Genomic DNA, 20,571 nt, shown 5'->3' on the forward strand with positions numbered 1-20,571 from the left:
ACAGTTTGTTTTTTCTTTGTATTGCCAATTAGGGCGGATAAATCTCACACTGATGATGCCTAGTTTTGTTGCTACTAAGGCCCTGTTTACACCTAGTATTAACACGTGTTTTGGTTTATCAGATCACTATAGACAAAGGAGACAAATTCCCATTTACACCTTGTGCTTAAAGGGATACTTCAGGATTTAGCATTAAGCTTTGTATTAGTAGAAAACCTGTAGTATTTTCAAATTACTTTCCACCCTCATATCTCCCTGAGACGAGAGATTTATGGCTTTCCACCCTCAAATCTCCCTGAGACGAGAGATTTATGTATTTTTTGTCTGGAAAAAACCCTCCGATGATGCAAAAATCGTAATTTTGCGTCATCTGAGGATTTTTTTTGGCCAGAGGCTAAAGACTACAGTCAGTAGTAGGGGCTGTTCCACGTTTTTTCAACCCGCCCATAGAGGGTGGGATCTCACTCACAGAATGTACACATAGTGTCAGACATCTTTTTTGAAAGCTAAGCTAGCAGGCTCTTGTTCTGTGGAGAAAGCTGAGCAACTTAGTAGGAGAAAGCTGAGTAGTAGGGGTTACCATTCATCCTCTTTTTCCCTGTCCGGCCGTCGAGATCGTACAAAATGTTCGAGATTCAGCTTTTGCTTTCTGCAGTCGCCATTCATTGTTTACATGCACACCTTTTGTTTCAATCTAACTGAATTCATTCCGATTGGTGAATCTGAATGTACTGTTTACATGAACGCTAAACAAGTGATCGGTTGATCGGTTGCGTTTTAACATTGCTAAGAAAATTCCCGCTTCTCCGTGAGAGATACGAGACCGGTGTGTCTCACAGGTGTCGCTCATCAGTAATCACGCCACCGGCCTCGCGCTGTTCTCCCGCGGCCCTAGCCTCGTCCTGCTCGCCACAGTAAACACATAATGAATGGTGACTGTAGAACGCAAAAGCCGAATCCCGGACATTTTGGGCGATCTTGAAATCCCGGGCAGACTCATCACGGAGACTCACTAGTAGGCTAGTAGCCTAGACTTGTTGTTTAACTACTGCGCTCTGTTACCGGTAGGCGTGGTCTCCTAGGGCAGCGAAGCAAGTGCATTCTGGGAGTTGTTGTCTTTCATCCACATAAGCCAAAAATACATTTTCTGGCTTTTCTCAGTCTAGAAAGCTCCAAATTCAAAAATAATTTCACATTTCTTCTACATAAATGACCCATTATAAATACACATTCATCTTTCCAGAGGTGAAGTATCCCTTTAATCTGTCTCTTTTGTCCATTTTCAACCACTTCTGTGCTGATTTCTTCAAGGGAAGACCCTATAGGCGGGTAAATGTATGGGTTTTTCAGATCTTTTGATCTAATGGACGAAATAAGCTCACGCAATTTACATATGAACGCAATTTACATATGAACGCACGGACGACGGAAAAACATACGGAGGGCATCAGCTTTCGTTTCAGCTCTGACAGCCGCAAGACCACCCGGAACACTGTGAGTGAGTGTTAGAAATCAGGAATGGTAAGAGCACATTGTGCTTGGTTTTTCATCTTCAAAAATACTTGGGTCTTCAGCTGAAAAAGTTTAAATCCAGTCAGGGGTGTGTTTCCCGAAAGCATCGTTAGCCAACTATGGTCGCAAGTTCCGTCGTTACCAATAGAGTTCAATGGGATTTGCGACCAACTTGCGACCATAGTTGGCTAACGATGCTTTCGGGAAACGCACCCCTGGCTAGCGCGCTTGCCATGATGTTTACGTCACTGGGCGGAGAGAAGGGGGTCTTTTGTGGCTGTTTGAACGTATTCGACCACATGAAACTATGAAAGCAATCCGGTCAAATGCAAACCCCATTTACACCTGTACTTAGTGTCGTCCGCCTGTGTTCCGATCGACAAATCGCATCTTAATACCAGGTGTAAACAGGGCCTAAATGCCTTTACCAAAAAACTCTAAATGGCTTTATGGGATGAAACGGAAGTAGCAAAAGTGAACAGACTTTGGGTGTGCTATCTGAGGCTGTGAGACTATATGTGAGTCATGGAGAAATGTAACAAAATCCTGATGTGCGTGTGCCTAGAAGGGCGAGTGAACGTACCGCAGCGCTGAGCGCCACACATCTGCCTGGTTCTCCAGTGGGCTGAGCTGTCGCCAACCAAGCACCTGTGCTTATCATGTCATTCCCAGCGAGCAAAACGAAGTGCCCAGGAGAGAAACACCAACACTAATGTGAACAGCTGGAAACAGAGAAACACTCGTAGCTCTTCAAGACTAAGAAGGAGATAGGCAGGATTTGAGATGACAACCACCAAAAAACAACCTGGGTGCCGAAGAGGAGGGGAGAGAGAACGGGGAAGGGGAATTGGGGGGATGCTGCAAGAGTGAGGGAGGGAGGGATGGAGACACAGAGAGAGGAGGGAAAGATGGAAAAGGGAAAAAAACAGAGAGAGAACAGCTAGTCAGAGCGGCACAGAGGCAGACTGAGGTAGAGCAGGGGCTGAAGACGACACTCCATCCCGCAACCATGACAACGGAGGCAAGCGCATGCCAAGCCCCCCGTACCCTCACACCACCGATAAGGGGGCTGTGAACCTCGATGGACAGAGTGCAAAACACATTGAGGCACTGAAAACCTGGAATGATCCTTTTTTTTCTGCATCGATTAGTTCTTTTCCTGTGCTTTCACCTGGTGAGATGTGTTGAATTGCTGCTCATCAGGGTGGGCTGAATCCGGATCAAAGCGAACAGCTGGAAACCACACGCCGGAGCCTTTTCCACTGTGACCCATCAATGGAGTCCCTGAGGTGGGCTTAATACCGCTCAATGGTTCTCCTACGGAGCAAACGACCAGGCGCAATGCCAGCGGGCTTGAAGACAGATTATTCTTGAAATTCGCCTGTGAGATCGAAGAGACAAAACATGTAAGCCAGATGATGCCCGGTGAGTGCGCATTCCTAATTTTGCATGTGGAAAAAAATGTAATCATTTGGAAAAGTATAAGAATTTGAACATGTTGCTGAAGGTGCAGTAAGATCAGTGGAGAGAAAAAAAACATCAGTATACACATCAAATGTGTTCGCTACTATCTGTGACTTTGAGCAGGGTTGACACGAGAATGTATCAAGAAAATGTTATCATAAAGGATGAGAATGAACAGTTTATACCATTGAGCGGCTCTTTCAGAAAATTGACTGCAAAACTGATTTGTAGAAAGGGTTTCTATACTAATTGCTAAGACTATTGTAGCATTCAGAAAATGGTTAAGCAACATCTTAGAAAAAACACTGTGTTGTCGAAGCACACAAACACATTTAAGTGTGGCAGCCGTCTGCGACTGTCAACAGGTTATTAAGGCTTTAATGAATCTCCCACAGCGATGTTTGATGGCTTGTCCTCACGAATCGGTACCATGTGTCGCCATTACTTGCTTCTGATATAATTAACAGGACACTGAACTTATATATATATATATATATTACATGTTTATTGGGAATATCAGACAGTTTGCATGTCCTCATTCATAACCATTACATTTAAATACACCAAAATTTAACGCAACAGTTTGCATACATTTTTTTTTTAGTTATGACAACATTGAGTGAATTTACATTCAACCAACAAGCTGCATTGAGTTAGAGGAACCTAATAATTTGTAGCAAAAACACACATTTTTAAGTTGATTACTCAAAAAAATTAAGTCCAACTTCCAGAGCCCTGGAACCAATTCATCTTAACTATTTTAAGTTCAAATCAACAGCTAACATAGCACATGCTAACATAACTTATTTAACATGTATATTTAATGAACAAGTAAGATATTGATATCAGTCATTGCTTATAGAATCAATGTAGTGTTTAGCACTCTTACTCTTCAGCACAATGGTAACCACAAAAACATCAACATTACAGAAACTCTTTTAAATGTCAAACATAACAACATTAAACACTAGGTATTTCCCTTCACTAAAAACAAATAATTTAACACTCATTTTCAACATTTATTCTCCTTATCCAGTCATATGCAAAGCATGCTGCGAACTAGAAATCCACTGCCTATAATTCTGAAGTTATCAAGACAATTTCATTAAGTTACTACAACTTAATAAAAAAAAGCCAATTAACGCAGAAATTTGAGTTTAATTTACAGACGATATTAAGTTGATTTAATGATCAACATTATTATGTCAACAGAACTTTACAAAATAATGTTTGCAACTTAAAAGGTTTAATTAAAATATAAATTAGAATTTTTAACTTGCAACCATGAATTTATTAAAGTTGTGCTAACAGGTCCCCTGAATTACTTTTTAGAGTATAGGCTAAATAGAATTTAAAGTAAATTTGAGTGGAATTTTGGTTTCACTTTTTTAATTGTTACAGTGTACTCACTATAGGGTTTGGTTATGGGCACTGTAAAGCAATTTCCTTTATAAAATTTTTGAGAATATCTGGAAATTTGTCTTTTTCCTTCATTCTTTGTTCAAACCTGTTAAATTGTAACATTTCCACATTTGAATGGACATGGCTCAACCAAAAGTGTTCTATGTTTTAACTATATAGAACAAAAAATATTGACTAAGGGTGTTATTAGATATTCTTCAACCCTGTATCAATCAGCCAATAAAATGTAAAAATAATAATAATAATCATACAATAATTAATAAAAATTAATTTAATTTAAAAATTAAAATGATAAACTAAAATAAATAAATAACTAAATTAATTAATTTAAATACATTTTTGTTATTCAGAAGTATGATTTATTATTGGAAGCAAAAATTTTAAATAAAATGATTTTTAAAAAATCAGAAAACAACAACAAATATTTTAGGCACAAAGCAAAATTTCCTGACAATGGCCCAGTAAGGCCATTAAGGAAAACATCAAGATTTCTTGACAGCATTAAAAAAGTGGTAGTGGATGTTTTGCAGGTTTAATTTAAAGTGAAAATATTATCAGGCATGAAAATAGTTCAGCATAATGTAGGTTACATGTTGGTCACAGGTGTGCTCTGATGTACTTGACTTCGTTTTCATGTTTCACGCTTCGATCAACTTGTGTAAATAACATTTAAGGCTGCTTTCGCAATTCTTTTATTATATAACATCATGTGGGTCAGCATCTTTAGAGTTCATTCCTGAACAAAGACACTTCCTTTTTCACCTGCTTTTTACCAAGAGTTAATAGTATTGTTTTTGTTCTGTTGTCCATATGAAGGTTTCCATGAATATCTCATAAACGTGAAACTGTAAAATACAGCAACAGGGTGCAGACACAAACGCTCTATTATCACTCAAATTGTGCTTGATAATTGGATCATTACTGTTAATAATGCATGCTATTTCTAACACAACCGGAAATGGTGCACCCGTATACACACTAGGGGAGGGGGGTGAGGCCCACCAAAACCTTCTCCCTGGTCCCTATGAATTCAAAGGACAGCTCTGAACAAATATCACTATTTGTCGCTATGTTTAGAATGGAATATTAGTGTGTTAAACCGCGAGATGCATTACATTTGAAGATATGTGAAGATACATTTTCCAATATTGTTTTCAAATAACACTGGTGATCAGTTATCATTTCAGAAAAAAAAATGATTTATATATATATATATATATATATATATGTAAGCAGGATCACTATAATCATAGAAAAAAATTATTTAAAAAAAAAATCATAAAATAGGCCATAAAATCATTCATTTATCTCACTGGAAATGGAAGGTTGAGTTGAGTGCATTGCATTATGGTATGCAATATTTCATGCAGGGTATTCCACTTATACAGAATAGTTATATGCCATTCTGAATACATTCCTCTCGTGTTTAGTGTAGTAGTCACATTAGTGAAAAAATCTCTGTAATTTTATGGTACAGTGGCACTGATGACAAATAATGGTACTGTGATGCCTCCTGGGATCATATTAGTGTCAGCTAAGGGATACAAAGGCCCCAAAAATGATCCTATTGAATCCCAGATGAAATATTCCAACCAACCATCTGACATCACCTGCTGTCAGCTGCATCCTGATGTCAGTATATCCTTAAACTAATTGAATAAGGCCAGTCTGGTTAACGACCCTGTTCTGTGGTGAGAACCGTCTTGTCTGAGTCATTTTAAGAAAGTGGCGTTCAGGTTTTACATAGACAAGCCCTCTCGTCCACCATCATTGATGCTCTGTGAAAAACAACAGTGATCGTGACGCAGGTCGGCTCTATAGAGTTAACAGCGATCAGTACAGAAGGGGGGTGGGGGGGATTTCTATGCTGTGGAATTGCTAACCGGCTCCCCCACACTCTAGTAAACAGCTGCCTGTCCCTAATTAGCGTTTCGAACTGAATGTCTCTGCCGTGTGTGGGCTCCGGTCTCAAAAACACATTCAGTGTTATGGCCAGCTGAAGCTTTTACCTAATACCAACTAAACTAATGCTGTCTGTGTTTCTGTGGCTACCCTTCTTTCCCCTGCAAGCCCCACAATCCCTGACATGTAAAGGGCCAGGTATACTTCATTGTCGGTGTTCTGCCCTGTTATGCATACAGTTGAGCACGCAAGACCTTTTCAAAGTAGTGTCACTGGCCCTGTCCTAAATGGCACCCTAAATGCCATTTAGTGTGTCATTTAGTGTCCGTTCTTTCGTGACACAAAGTGTTTTGACTGTTAAGTAGAAGTCTGCTGCAGAGCTCGCCCCAGTGCAGGCTCCACAAAGGTGCGCATCGAGGGAGCATATCAAGCTCAAAGGGGGGGCGCTCGTGAGCACCCTTCTAAAACCTGAAATGACAAATGGGACACCCTACAGTCTCGTGGGCTTCATGATCTTGTGCACGTGGTGGCCATGCATGTGAAGTGTGACATTTAGGACATGGCCATTGAGTGCTGTTGGACGTGCTATTTTTCATAAATAAAAGTGCTCAAATCAGCACAGTTTTTGAGTCTGTGACTTGTGTGCTGACAGATACGACCTCTACAGTCGCGTCGATGCAGACAGGAAGTTCAGATACGACCTCTACAGTCGCGTCGATGCAGACAGGAAGTTCAGATACGACCTCTACAGTCGCGTCGATGCAGACAGGAAGTTCAGATACGACCTCTACAGTCACGTCGATGCAGACAGGAAGTTCAGATACGACCTCTACAGTCGCGTCGATGCAGACAGGAAGTTCAGATACGACCTCTACAGTCGCGTCTATGCAGACAGGAAGTTCAGATACGACCTCTACAGTCGCGTCGATGCAGACAGGAAGTTCAGATACGACCTCTACAGTCGCGTCGATGCAGACAGGAAGTTCAGATTCGACCTCTACAGTCGCGTCGATGCAGACAGGAAGTTCAGATACGACCTCTACAGTCGCGTCGATGCAGACAGGAAGTTCAGATACGACCTCTACAGTCACATCGATGCAGACAGGAAGTTCAGATACGACCTCTACAGTCGTGTCGATGCAGACAGGAAGTTCAGATACGACCTCTACAGTCGCGTCGACGCAGACAGGAAGTTCAGATACGACCTCTACAGTCGTGTCGATGCAGACAGGAAGTTCAGATACGACCTCTACAGTCGCGTCGATGCAGACAGGAAGTTCAGATACGACCTCTACAGTCGCGTCGATGCAGACAGGAAGTTCAGATTCGACCTCTACAGTCGCGTCGATGCAGACAGGAAGTTCAGATACGACCTCTACAGTCGCGTCGATGCAGACAGGAAGTTCAGATACGACCTCTACAGTCGCGTCGATGCAGACAGGAAGTTCAGATTCGACCTCTACAGTCGCGTCGATGCAGACAGGAAGTTCAGATACGACCTCTACAGTCGTGTTGATGCAGACAGGAAGTTCAGATACGACCTCTACAGTCGCGTCGACGCAGACAGGAAGTTCAGATACGACCTCTACAGTCGCGTCGATGCAGACAGGAAGTTCAGATTCGACCTCTACAGTCACATCGATGCAGACAGGAAGTTCAGATACGACCTCTACAGTCGTGTCGATGCAGACAGGAAGTTCAGATACGACCTCTACAGTCGCGTCGACGCAGACAGGAAGTTCAGATACGACCTCTACAGTCGCGTCGATGCAGACAGGAAGTTCAGATACGACCTCTACAGTCGCGTCGATGCAGACAGGAAGTTCAGATTCGACCTCTACAGTCGCGTCGATGCAGACAGGAAGTTCAGATACGACCTCTACAGTCGTGTTGATGCAGACAGGAAGTTCAGATACGACCTCTACAGTCGTGTCGATGCAGACAGGAAGTTCAGATACGACCTCTACAGTCGCGTCGACGCAGACAGGAAGTTCAGATACGACCTCTACAGTCGTGTCGATGCAGACAGGAAGTTCAGATACGACCTCTACAGTCGTGTCGATGCAGACAGGAAGTTCAGATACGACCTCTACAGTCGCGTCGATGCAGACAGGAAGTTCAGATACGACCTCTACAGTCGCGTCGATGCAGACAGGAAGTTCAGATTCGACCTCTACAGTCGCGTCGATGCAGACAGGAAGTTCAGATACGACCTCTACAGTCGTGTTGATGCAGACAGGAAGTTCAGATACGACCTCTACAGTCGCGTCGACGCAGACAGGAAGTTCAGATACGACCTCTACAGTCGCGTCGATGCAGACAGGAAGTTAAGATACGACCTCTACAGTCGCGTCGATGCAGACAGGAAGTTCAGATACGACCTCTACAGTCACGTCGATGCAGACAGGAAGTTCAAATACGACCTCTACAGTCGTGTCGATGCAGACAGGAAGTTCAAATACGACCTCTACAGTCGCGTCGATGCAGACAGGAAGTTCAGATACGACCTCTACAGTCGTGTCGATGCAGACAGGAAGTTCAGATACGACCTCTACAGTCGCGTCGACGCAGACAGGAAGTTCAGATACGACCTCTACAGTCGTGTCGATGCAGACAGGAAGTTCAGATACGACCTCTACAGTCACGTCGATACAGACAGGAAGTTCAAATACGACCTCTACAGTCACGTCGATACAGACAGGAATTTTAGATACGACCTCTGCGGTCGTGTTGAGGCAAACTGAAAATTCAGAAAAGGCACAGGGGGCAGAGACAGTTCAGACACGGCACCTGCTGCCGTAACAGAGGCATCAGGAGAAACAGTGAGTTCAGATATGCCGCCACCTCGGGAGAAACAGGCGTGGTGTGTGTATCTTAAACATACAAAATGGTGGCAGCCATCACAGGGAGAACAGTAGCCAAAAAAATCTACCTCCGAGATAGCTGAGACAGCTCCAGCTGCAGCTGGCGGGCTTGAGAATGCTGAGACTAGCGAAGGCCTCGGGATGCCTGCAACTCGCACCGATCTCAACGGCGGATCCTCCACAGTGGGCACCAGTCTTCTCCGCCACGAGATGGATCCAGCGGTCGGAATGGTACAGGCAGATGGTGACGTCTGCAGTCACAGCGGCCGTCGAAGCCTGGGCCGTATAGCCCCCTCAAAAAAAATGTTTAAAGGGTGGATCCTCCTCCACTTCCCCCACAGTTTAGGGAGATCCACACAGCCGCAAAGCGAGGTCAATATACTGAGCCAGGGTCTAGCCGGTATATAAACTCCCACACGTAATTTTCTATGGACTGGCCTTCCTGAAAAATGGAGCAAATCACTCTCACAGGGTCCTGGTTACTCCCCGTTTGAACCATTTTTGGCTAGTCATTCTGTCACGTAGGTGTGAACAGACTGATCTCATGAAATGGCGTATGTATGACACGCCAATTCGTATTTCCATTTTTGGCGTGCTATCAACACGCATAATCGGTTTTCAGCGTTTTTATCAACGCCGTTGACTTAACGTTACATTACTGTATATGTAAATATATGACCTACCCCAACCCCGTCCCTAAACCTACCCGTCACTGGGGTTAATACCATTTATGAGTCTTTCCCTACCATCCTAGGGAAAAAAATATCGCTCCCCAGATGTAGATCTACATTTTGCTTCGTTTCGCTCGGACATTTAACGGCGTGTACATACACGCGGAATCACTCGGACATTTAATGGCGTAGACATACACGCAAAAGATGACGGTTCGTTTCGGCGTGGACATACACGTGGATCGCTCAACATGCGTATAGATAACACGCCACTTGACTTGAAAGTGGCGTGTATGTTTACGCAAAGTCATGATGCCATGTTGGTGTGAATCAATCAACAGCTAATCAACATGAAAAACTACAAAGAACTACAAAACATGGCACAAGACAGGAGATAACAAAAGAGTCCACGAACACACAGGGAATACATGACAGTTGTGACATGACAATATGTTGAAACAATGTGAACAGAATTTAGAAAAACCTGCTTGGTCTGATGGTCTTGGCCCAGTTCTCCTATCTGCTCTTATCATTGCAGCAGCCCTCACTCATATTTTCAATCAGTTTTGCTTCACTGCAGATATGGCCATGGTTTGGAAACTATTAACTGTGTAGCCCTTATTCAAAGGTTGTGATATGGTAGAATCAAACTCATGTAGGCCTATCTCTATGGTATATTGTATCCAAAAAAAATGGTATCCAGTAAATGATGTTCTGATCTCTGTCAAGGTTCATTAACTATATGTTTCTCACATTGTACAACAATATAACATTTGTCATCTCACCCATTGGTTGTCATACTGTATCAAGATCAATTTTAGCCTCCACATTTTTTTATGTATATCAATAATATACAACCAATATGTATTTAGCTGGCCTCACAGAACTGATATTTTGTAACTGCATTACAAAAACAGTACAGTAACTGGCTTGATTGCATCTGATCTTTATTTTGCATCACATTGCAAAAGGGCCATTTACACTTAGTCATAGGCTACTTATATCTGATTATTAAAAAGCCAAAAATAAATGTGATGCAAGATGCATTCGAGACAGATTTATAGTCATGTGGTTATATTCAATTGAAACGTATAAAGAGATAATATAAAAGTTAATCAAGATGGGGTTTTTTTTCTTTTCTTAAACGGACAGCATTCATCACATCATTTAAAGGGTTGTGTTTTTGTCATAACTGTTGCCATCCCTTTTAGCTACTTCTAGGTAATGGGAATACTGGATGCAATCTCTAAAATAATAATAATAATAAAAGGAAACAAAGATCCTCAATTAAATTTCCAATATCAACCAATATCTTATAATACTAGTAGTTCCAAAACATACACTCCTGTTCACTTCCATGCTCTCCTTCATCAGGTGCTAAAAGCTTTTGCATGGTCACATGGACATTTTATTTAAATCATTGCTTTTCCTTTTGAAAGTATATTTCCTGGTTTAATGCAAGTTAAGTACAACGCACCACACACACACACACATACACACACACACAAAGAGTATCATTAATGCACTCAAGTATATATTGACGGCTCAAAATATCCTGAATCTGGGCATACAGCTGCAGCAGTTGTAAAAAACATCTAATGTCTTATCTGTTTACTTCTCATAATTGATTGCTATTCAATTGGCCCTTCAATGGGTGGAAGAGGGTTTTTGTTCTGATTCTTTATCAAGCCTTATAAGTCTAAAAATTGAAGATCTGACTCAAGACAGGATATTCTTATAGAAACTCTTCAGACCCGTTTAGAATTCATCAGTCAGGAATAAAAGTCGTCTTTTGTGGATTCCTGCTCATGTGGGCATTGTGGGAAATGAAATAGCAGATGAGTTGGCAACAAAGGCTTTAAAGTATACAAGAATAAATGTCAATGTCCCTCTGTGGAAAGCTAAAATGAAGGGCTTAATTAAAAAGACAATTAAGAATAGATGGCAAGAGTTGTGGACACAGGAAGGAAAGGGAAGACACTTGTATGAAATAAATAAAGAAGTAGGAAATGTGAGAGAAGTTTGTGGCAAAAAAACTTCACGACTTTGTATTGGACACACAGCTTTGAATCAATCACCTTTTAAAATTGGTAAATATAATTAGGAATGTGCAGCATGTGGATTACCTGAAACAGTCGAACATGTTCTTTTAAAGTGTGCTGGTTATAATGGAGAAAGATCTCAGCTCATAGAAGAGGTTACGGCTGTAGGAATAAAAAGGTTAACATTTAAAGACCCACTCCGGTGAAAATAATGTTTTTCTAGATATTAACATGTTCTTGTGGCATTTTTCTGATGTTAGAGGACATATCTTGAGAAAAATCAGCTCAAAGTTGTATTTCTGAGTATTTCTACATTCAAATGGCTGTGAATCAGTAGCAGACGCTAAAATGCCGGCTAAAATCGACTGGAGTTGTGACGTAGTAACTCCACTGGGCGTCTCCACACGCGACGTCTTGGAGTGAAATAATGATAGGTGATAACTTTGATTAACTTCGGATAATAATAATTAACGTGTATATAATACTGTTGCCCCACCGGTATTGGGGGTGTAAGCTAGCGGGAGCAGTGTTGCCAACTATTTTCAAAGGAAAGTAGCTAACGCCTTCCCTAAAAGTCGCTAAATGTCGCTAGATGACGTCATACGTCAATTAACATATTAATTACGTCATCGCGTCGTACTTGCGTTCTGTCAGCCTAGTGCGTTTTCTCTCTAAATTAATGCTCTATTTAATATAATATAGCCGAATGTCAAATAAAGCTGTTCTCATTTCCTATTTTGTTGTTGTCAGAAAATAGAACGAGTATAATATAGTGAATTATTAAATTTTTTATAGGCCTATATGTAGAACATTATCTGAATTGAGAGAGTTAGAGAACCGGATTAACTAAGCTATGTGATAGTGAGTGTTACAAGTAATAAGCACAAGAAAATAAATAAAATGAAAATGGTCAAGCTAAATTCTTTAAATATAAAACAAAAGAAAAGCAGATAAGTGATCAGTCCGTGGAAAAACACTGCTCATTCGCGTCTGTCGGCGGCCGTGGGCTCCTCTCAGCCATTCACTGAACAGGGGAGACGCAGCTAGAGAGAGTGACGACAGGGAGAAAGCAAGACCTCGCGCTCGCAGGACAGTACTGGCACCATTTGGAGGTTACTGAGGTTTGTCCAAAAAGTCGCTAAAATTGTCGCTAGTCGCTTTTTTGAAAAAATGTCGCTGAAGGGGTCTGAAAAGTCGCTAAAAATAGCGACAAAGGCGCTAAGTTGGCAACACTGAGCGGGAGAGACAGAGCTCTCAGCAACGGGCAGGGGGAGGGTCGTCTCCGTGCCAACGGCTCCGCCCACAACGCAGAGGCGAATTGCTAATGAGCTACTGCCGCTCTGCTGAAGCGAAGTCCCAGAAAACGGCACAGGTTTTGTGATTTTGGCTAAAAATGGCATAATCATAATTTAAAGACCACTGGGAATGTTTAAAAATAGCTCAAAATATGATCGGAGTGGGACTTTAAAGAGCTTGCTGGACAATAATTCAAAAGCGACTACTGCTTTATTAGAATATCTTAACATAACACATTTGATTAGAAGAATACATTTTTATTTATATTTATTTATTTATTTATTTTTCTTTTCTTTCCATTGCCTTTTTTTTGAATAAGTACTTCTCAACCGCTAAAAAAGTATGTTCTATATAGTATGAGTGTGTGTATGAATATAATCCGAACATACTACATTCGCCATGTTGTCATTATCATGTGACCTAACAGCGTCAGTTACGTCGCTTCACTGCCAGTCATAAATCCTCTCCCGTGGCCTCATGGGATAGTAAAGTGTCCATCGTGTATGCACACTACAGAATCTCAGTGGAAGTAGGTCATCCGGGGACTTTTCACCTAGTCTTTTATGAGTAATGTGTAACGACTGAGACAATCAGACACATAACTATTTGTTACATTTTAACAAATAAGCTTCAAACCCCACTCTTAGGAATGAAACATCCCCCCAAAAGAGACTAGAGAGCAGGAAAGGTTTCAGTCGGCGGGGCGACGATCAGATAAGATGTCTTTATTGCTGTGAAAAATGGTCCTACAGACATTAACACAGACTTTCCTGCATTCATTTATCGACGAACTGATCTATAAATGAGCATGCATACCAGAACATTTTGTGAATGATTTACTGTCTTGTGTAATGTATTTTAATACTATTATTTTTCTGTGTATTTTACAATAGAATCAATGGTCACCTATACCATGTTTGGTCTCTATAAATTGGTACTTTAAAGATAAAAAAGATTGTGTACATGATATACAACATATTAGTATTACAAGAATCTTTCTTAGTTTCTTCATCAGAAACCAATCCAGCTGCACTTGCAAATGAGCACACTTGAGACAGCATCATAAATCCTACCCACAGAGGAATCTCCCGCTTAGAAAGTCCCCCTTTCTTATTGGTTGAGCCAACCCTGAAAGGTGGGACCTTTGTCAGGCTTTAAATGGCCCGTCCACAAGCCCTTCCTTCTCTTGGCCTTCTCGGTACGTTCAGGGTGCCGTGCTGTCCTGCCCCAGGGCAGCAGGCCTTAACTCACAACCAGCCATGTGCTCATTCAGGAGAGAGAGGACTCTCTCAACCACAACAGAATCAAGGACAACCTCAGGAGTTTGGCACAATGTCTTCATTCGATGCAGAGGAAGTCCATCGCAACTCCCACCATTTGCTCTGCGTGTCCTCTCCGGCCCAGGGCCGGCAGGCCACAATCTGAACTTTCAACCAGAACAGAGTCGAACTAACCAGGCAAGTTCATCATATCTTCTTCATCCAACGGAGAAGAAAACGATTGCAACTTCAATGTTTGACACTCTCGGATCCTTTTCCAAGAATTGTTTCCACTGCACAGGCCATGCAAGTATCAATTTAATGAGGTGCTCTGAAAATGATAAGGTGATGGTTCTTTTCATAGTTAAATGGATCTTTTCCATAGTTTAATTTCCTGCTTCCGGTTCCATTCTGTCACTTTAATCACCTACCCATGTATGTGTAATTGTTTGTATGTTAGTTATGTGTTCGTGAATCGTGACTTAGTTAATAAAACTTGTGCACAATATGTATTTGGTTCTGATTCTCTGCTTGCAAGCAAAGTCTATTTTACGATCTTGTTACATGCTCTAAGTGCTGTACATGCTAAGAAAGAATTATTTTCTGTGGCCATGAAAGATACCCTTTTCTTAGAATAAATGAATAATCAAAAGAGTTTGTTGGACGAACTGATTAATTGATTGTAATATTAATTTAGCTACATCAAGTTAATCCAATTAACTGACCCAAATATTCATAATTAATCATAACAAGTGAGTTATTATTAAAATTTAACCTTTGAGCTAACTCGTTACAACTGTGAATTCGGACATACTTCTTTTGTCACATACTGTACTGTTTTTCAACTACTATATAGTAGGGAAGTGTGATTTCAGATGCAGCCCATGTATTCCCACTGCCATATTGCGAAGTATTGCCAGTTAACTTTAATAAGTTAAAGTAATAATTCCTGGTGCTTGTGGAATCATGATGATTCTTGTCATATAGCTTGAAATTATTTTAAAAAGAATCTTATGTCCATGTCCATACCAAACCTAGCCTGGATGCCAGCCCGAACCCCGCCAACAACATTTTAGTCTGGACTCGATCCATTAAGGAGTAATTATGATCGGTTCAGAATTAGTCGGGCCAATCAAATTGCCAGGGCGGGCTTTATACGATGATGGACAGATGATCTGCAGTTACGTATTCATCGCGTTATCAAAGAGCGCTTGGGTTGAACTGGTTTCCCTCAGAGATGAGTGCAGCTGGAGAACTGATATACTCCGCTATCGCGTCTGTTGTAAAAGAAATCGACAGCGCATTCATTTTAAAAGACGAACAGAGAACTGCAATCAAGGCATTTGTTGATCAGAAAGATGTGTTTGCCGTCCTTCCTACGGGACTCGGCTAAAGTTTAATTTATCAGCTGGCTCCAATGGTCGCTAAGAAGATGGGACGCAATGAAAACCCTGCGGTCGTTGTGGTTTCTCCTTTGGTCGCACTCATGGAGGACCAAGTAAAAGAAGCAACACTCATTATTTTACTACTTCTTCCAGTGTGCGTGTAGTTCTGTTGTTGAAAACTTTGCTTAGGTCATAAAAAAAAACACTTACTGCGTTGCTCTGATTGGTTGTAGGTCTATCCAATTGAGTGCAGAGTTTGTTTTTTTCCTTGTTCGGTTAAGACACGCGTCATAATCAAAGCCCTATGGAGCAGTATCAGACTCACATTCTGACTAGAATATGAGTATGACGAAGTCAGGCTATACCAAACCACATCTGAAACAAAATTTGAAAGAAAAAAAAAATATCTGTGGATGCCCATTCTTTGAACTATTTTCAGGAGTGATTCAGTCCAATGGAAAAAAAAAAATCCAAGTGCTGGAAAAACCAGAAGCCTTAACATTTATAAACTTCAAATCACCGATCCACTGCAGTAAACGAAGAGACGGAACAGAGGGGAAAATACACAGCTGCCACAGGAGATCATGGTGAACTTAAATATGTGTTCACACACTAAATGCCAGCAGATGCTCATGGAACACAATCAATGACTCCGGCCGCTCTGGGATGTTTCTTTGAGCTTGCAGAGGGTATGATACCGTCCATGGCTCTCTAGCTCTCTCTCTCTCTTCTCTGTTGAGTTCTGCCATTCTATCAATGTCAGAATCAAAGTGCTAGGCTAGTTCATCTTTTAAAGACAGCCCAGCCTCTGTTTATAGCTGGAGGCAGAGGTCTGTATGGCTCACAAGAGATTTTTGCTTTTGCTTTTTGTTTCAAATGAGTAATAGCAACAACATCCATCTCTAACTCCCTTTATAACCCACACACAAACACACATACAAGCATTGTATTTTGTAAAAAAAAAAAAAAACATAAAGCATTGTACAAACACACACACATGCATTTTTGTGAAAAGCATTGTTGCTTTAACTTTAACTGACTTATTTAATACTTATTTGATTTATTTAACAAGTAGTGCTGTTTTCATATGGAAACATTTAAACATGAATATTAGCGATTGTATTTGGGCCTGTGCACATTCAGTGCCAAACCACACTAATGAACTAAAATGTTCATCCAGGTCTACAATTATGCTGAATAAAACATGGGTCGAATCCCTAGTGGAAGCCTTGTTCAGCTTTTATGAAGCAGTGAGGTGTGAAGTACTACAGCAAATGGGAAAAACACACTGCCTCTATTCTTACATAATGAAATGCTCACAGAAACGAGTATAAAGTGCATCAAATAAAATGGGGTTCAAATTGATGGGGGTCACAGTAGAACTATACAGCTGTCTTGGTTTTGGCAAGGTTCACAAATCCTGATGGATGCCAGAAGGGCTGAATTACTGCAATGAACTTAGTGCTAATATTTGTTTGAGTGAGAAAAATGGCCTGAGCGGAAATTAATGTATCCCATTCTTTGAAAGTCCTATATAGAAGGCATTGACCAACAATGCTTATTTCTTTTGGATTGGCCATCACAACTCTTTGAAATGATGGATTCATGGTTTTATATTATTTTACATTTACATGTCATTTGAGAAATTTTACATTAATTTACATTTAATTTGTAAGGTCTTACACGATTTTACCATTAAATTGTGGATAAGGTTTACTCTTCTTGGTGCATCCATTTATCTCGATTTATCAATTCCATCAATTATTTGTTAATTGGGATTGATTAGTAAAGCCTAGACAGTGTTTATCTCTAGTGTCTCAGGGTGAAACAAAGCAACAAAAGCCAGATATCTTGGCATTGCACACACAATTTTTTGCATCTGTTACCTGCCATGAAATTGAGGGGGTGTTATGGATTAGTAATGGTGTGTGATTATGTTTGAAGATGTTTACTTTCACATCAAAAAAAGGAAAAAGGAAGCGTGAGCCGCCTGAAAAAATGGAAGACAGCCTGGGAATAATAAAGCCTTAGCCCTTGTAGAGGAAAAATGATGTATTTGTATTTAATTTGCAAACATCATACAAAATATTGAAAAGTATGCAATCTTAAATATTCAAAAAATAATTTTTAAACTGAAATTAAAACACTCACCTTAGAAAAGAGGATAGACACCCATCATAAACCTTGTTGATATGAAAATAACAACAACAACTGTGAAATTTAAGGTTGAAACAACCATTACAATAATTCATATTCTGGTTTCACCTGCATATGTGATTCAGGAATGTAAGGCAGCAATGATATGCAGCGTCTTGTTTGCTGCCACTTTTACCCAGGGTGTCCCCCAGGGCTCAGTCATTGGCCCTCTGGTCTTTCTCAACATTTCCTCATAGACAAATAATGTGATGTCAGTTCCAGGTCTATACTTTCCTTTTCCCTAATTACTGCACATTTGTATGCTGTTTTTTTTCCACCAAATTTGTTTTAATTTGGGAAATGTTTTAAATGAAACGCATTACAATATTGAGTCAATTATTATAAAAAAAACAAAAAAACAAATTATGTTGCTCAATTGACACAATTTCAGGTTAAAAGACGCAAATATGTCTCACATTAAAAGAATGCTGAAAGGGCTAAAATATAAATAATTCTAAACAGATAAAGCCTAAAACTTATAGCACCCCCTGTAACCATCCAGTTTCTTACTAAATATATTGACCCCAGATGTAGAGATCCTTCAGATTAATGATTCAGGAAAGTTTCAATCACTTGTAGTGAACAGCTCTCCTTGGAAATCAGGGCTCAATCAAGCCTGAAAAAACGGAGGAAAAAAACGTCTTTATATCACAGTTTGACACCCTCGGCCAGCTAACTCTCTTGAACACCTGGTTTTGAGCTACACTTGGAAGCTTTAGGGGATCATCTGGACATAGCATATAATATTCTGTGTCCCATCTGAAAGTACTGACTAGATAGGCCTAATCATTAAGCATTTTAACATCTGATTAATTCATATTTCTTCAGAAATCTTCATCAGTGCAAATCTAGATGGTATTTTTTTGATTATTTTATATTTTATCAAATATATTCCTTACATGGAGCCTTAGTGAAACTCATCAGTGAACAAAGATTGAGTTGTAGCTATATTAGTTCTTCAGAAAGAGGGACTTCAGGGACAATGCCAGTTATTTTCTTGTTTGAGTGTGTGCTTGTGTGAAGTGAGAGAAACTGAATACCAAAACCACATGAATTACTATGCTGTACCATTATGTCAGACAGAACTTTTGTTGAAAGCATAAAAGATGTGAAGATCTAACTGTGCTTTTCTTTTGTGCTTTCAATCACCTACTGTCCTTCATTAACTGTGAATTCTATTCTCTTAATTAAATTGACAAAATCACCATATCTTTGTAGGTTAATAGCTGTTGCTGTGAATACCTTAACCATATTAGGGATAGATCACCCAAAATTTAAAGACTGAATATTCTGTCATAATTTACTCACCCTCATGTCGGAAGTCAGTGGTCAACAAAACTGTTGGTTTACAAAAAAGAAAGTCATACGGGTTTGGAACAACATGTTGGGGTGAGTAAATGAGTAAATTGCATCATTTTCGTTTCTTTAAAGTCTTTAAAGCAAGGATCACCGATATATGTGGTGAAAATATGTGCATAGGCTGTATTTTTAAGGGAATTTATGGTAGAAATGTTTAATGATTTTTTAAATCAAACCTTTCTGACTTTACAGAAATTGGCTTTCAAAAATAACCATCCTGAGAAATATTCACTGGAGTAAAAAGTGTCTTACCATGTAGATGTGTTTTGATTTAGCATATCAGTTATAAAAGGAATGTGTAATCTTGAAATGACTAACTGTTTGTTTGCTCAATCTCTGCTCAGCTTTTTCTGGACTTGTGTCATCTTATGTCACCGAGTCCACGTAAACCCCATGGCGCAGCTGTACTACAACAAGGCCAGTAACTCCCCGTACCGCGATCGCATCCCCCTGCAGATCGTGAGGGCGGAGGTTGAGCTGTCTGCCAAGGAACGAGCCTACCTGACCGCGGTCGAGAAGGGCGACTATGCTGGAGTTAAACAGGCCCTTGAGGAGGCCGATATCTATTACAACATCAACGTGAACTGCCTGGACCCATTGGGCCGCAGCGGACTCCTCATCGCTATTGAGAATGAGAACCTGGAGGTGATGGAGCTGTTGTTGAGTCATTGCGTGCTCATGGGCGACGCTCTCCTCTACGCCATCCGCAAGGAGGTGGTGGGAGCAGTGGAGTTACTGCTGTCCTACAGGAAGCCCAGTGGAGAGAAACAGGTGTGTGAGGGTGTGACTTCCTTAGTTTGAACTTTTCTGACTGGATAGCATGTAGCTGTATTGATACGCCATACCTAATTTTGAGGAGAACAAGAAAAACTGAAAAATAAGGCATGTTGCAGAGTAGGGCTGGGTTGATTGATTATACTGATTACTGGATTTTAATCAATCTTCATTTTGATGAGGCGATGTCGATTCTTAAATCCCAAGATCGATCTTTTGCTGTTTTCAGATGTGTGAACAAAACTTTACTAAATATTATTTGTTGCACGCCTCCCATCTAATAATCACGATAAACTTTGTTCTTTGTTGCTTCTGATATCAGCTCTCAAATTCTGTCAGTATTGTCTCGAAATTTAATAATTACCGTTTTGGCGCTCTTTTACACTTCTCTGGCGTCACTATCCACATCAGTTCAAGCGGCAGCG

At 40.5% G+C, this 20,571-nt stretch overlaps 1 protein-coding gene across 1 annotated transcript in view; it reads left to right on the plus strand.

Annotated features, from left to right (window-relative positions):
• The first annotated feature begins 19,681 nt into the window (after positions 1 to 19,681).
• Positions 19,682 to 20,571, plus strand: part of LOC130095573 (short transient receptor potential channel 5-like) — a 37,710-nt gene continuing 36,820 nt past the window's right edge. The window contains exon 1 of the mRNA XM_056262330.1: positions 19,682 to 20,143. Coding sequence (XP_056118305.1) covers positions 19,682 to 20,143 — 462 coding nt within the window. The remainder of the gene's footprint in view (positions 20,144 to 20,571) is intronic.

The sequence above is a fragment of the Rhinichthys klamathensis genome, unplaced genomic scaffold, assembly GCF_029890125.1.
Source record: "Rhinichthys klamathensis goyatoka isolate OS25496 unplaced genomic scaffold, OSU_Roscu_1.1 h1tg000191l_1, whole genome shotgun sequence".
NCBI lineage: Eukaryota > Metazoa > Chordata > Actinopteri > Cypriniformes > Leuciscidae > Rhinichthys > Rhinichthys klamathensis.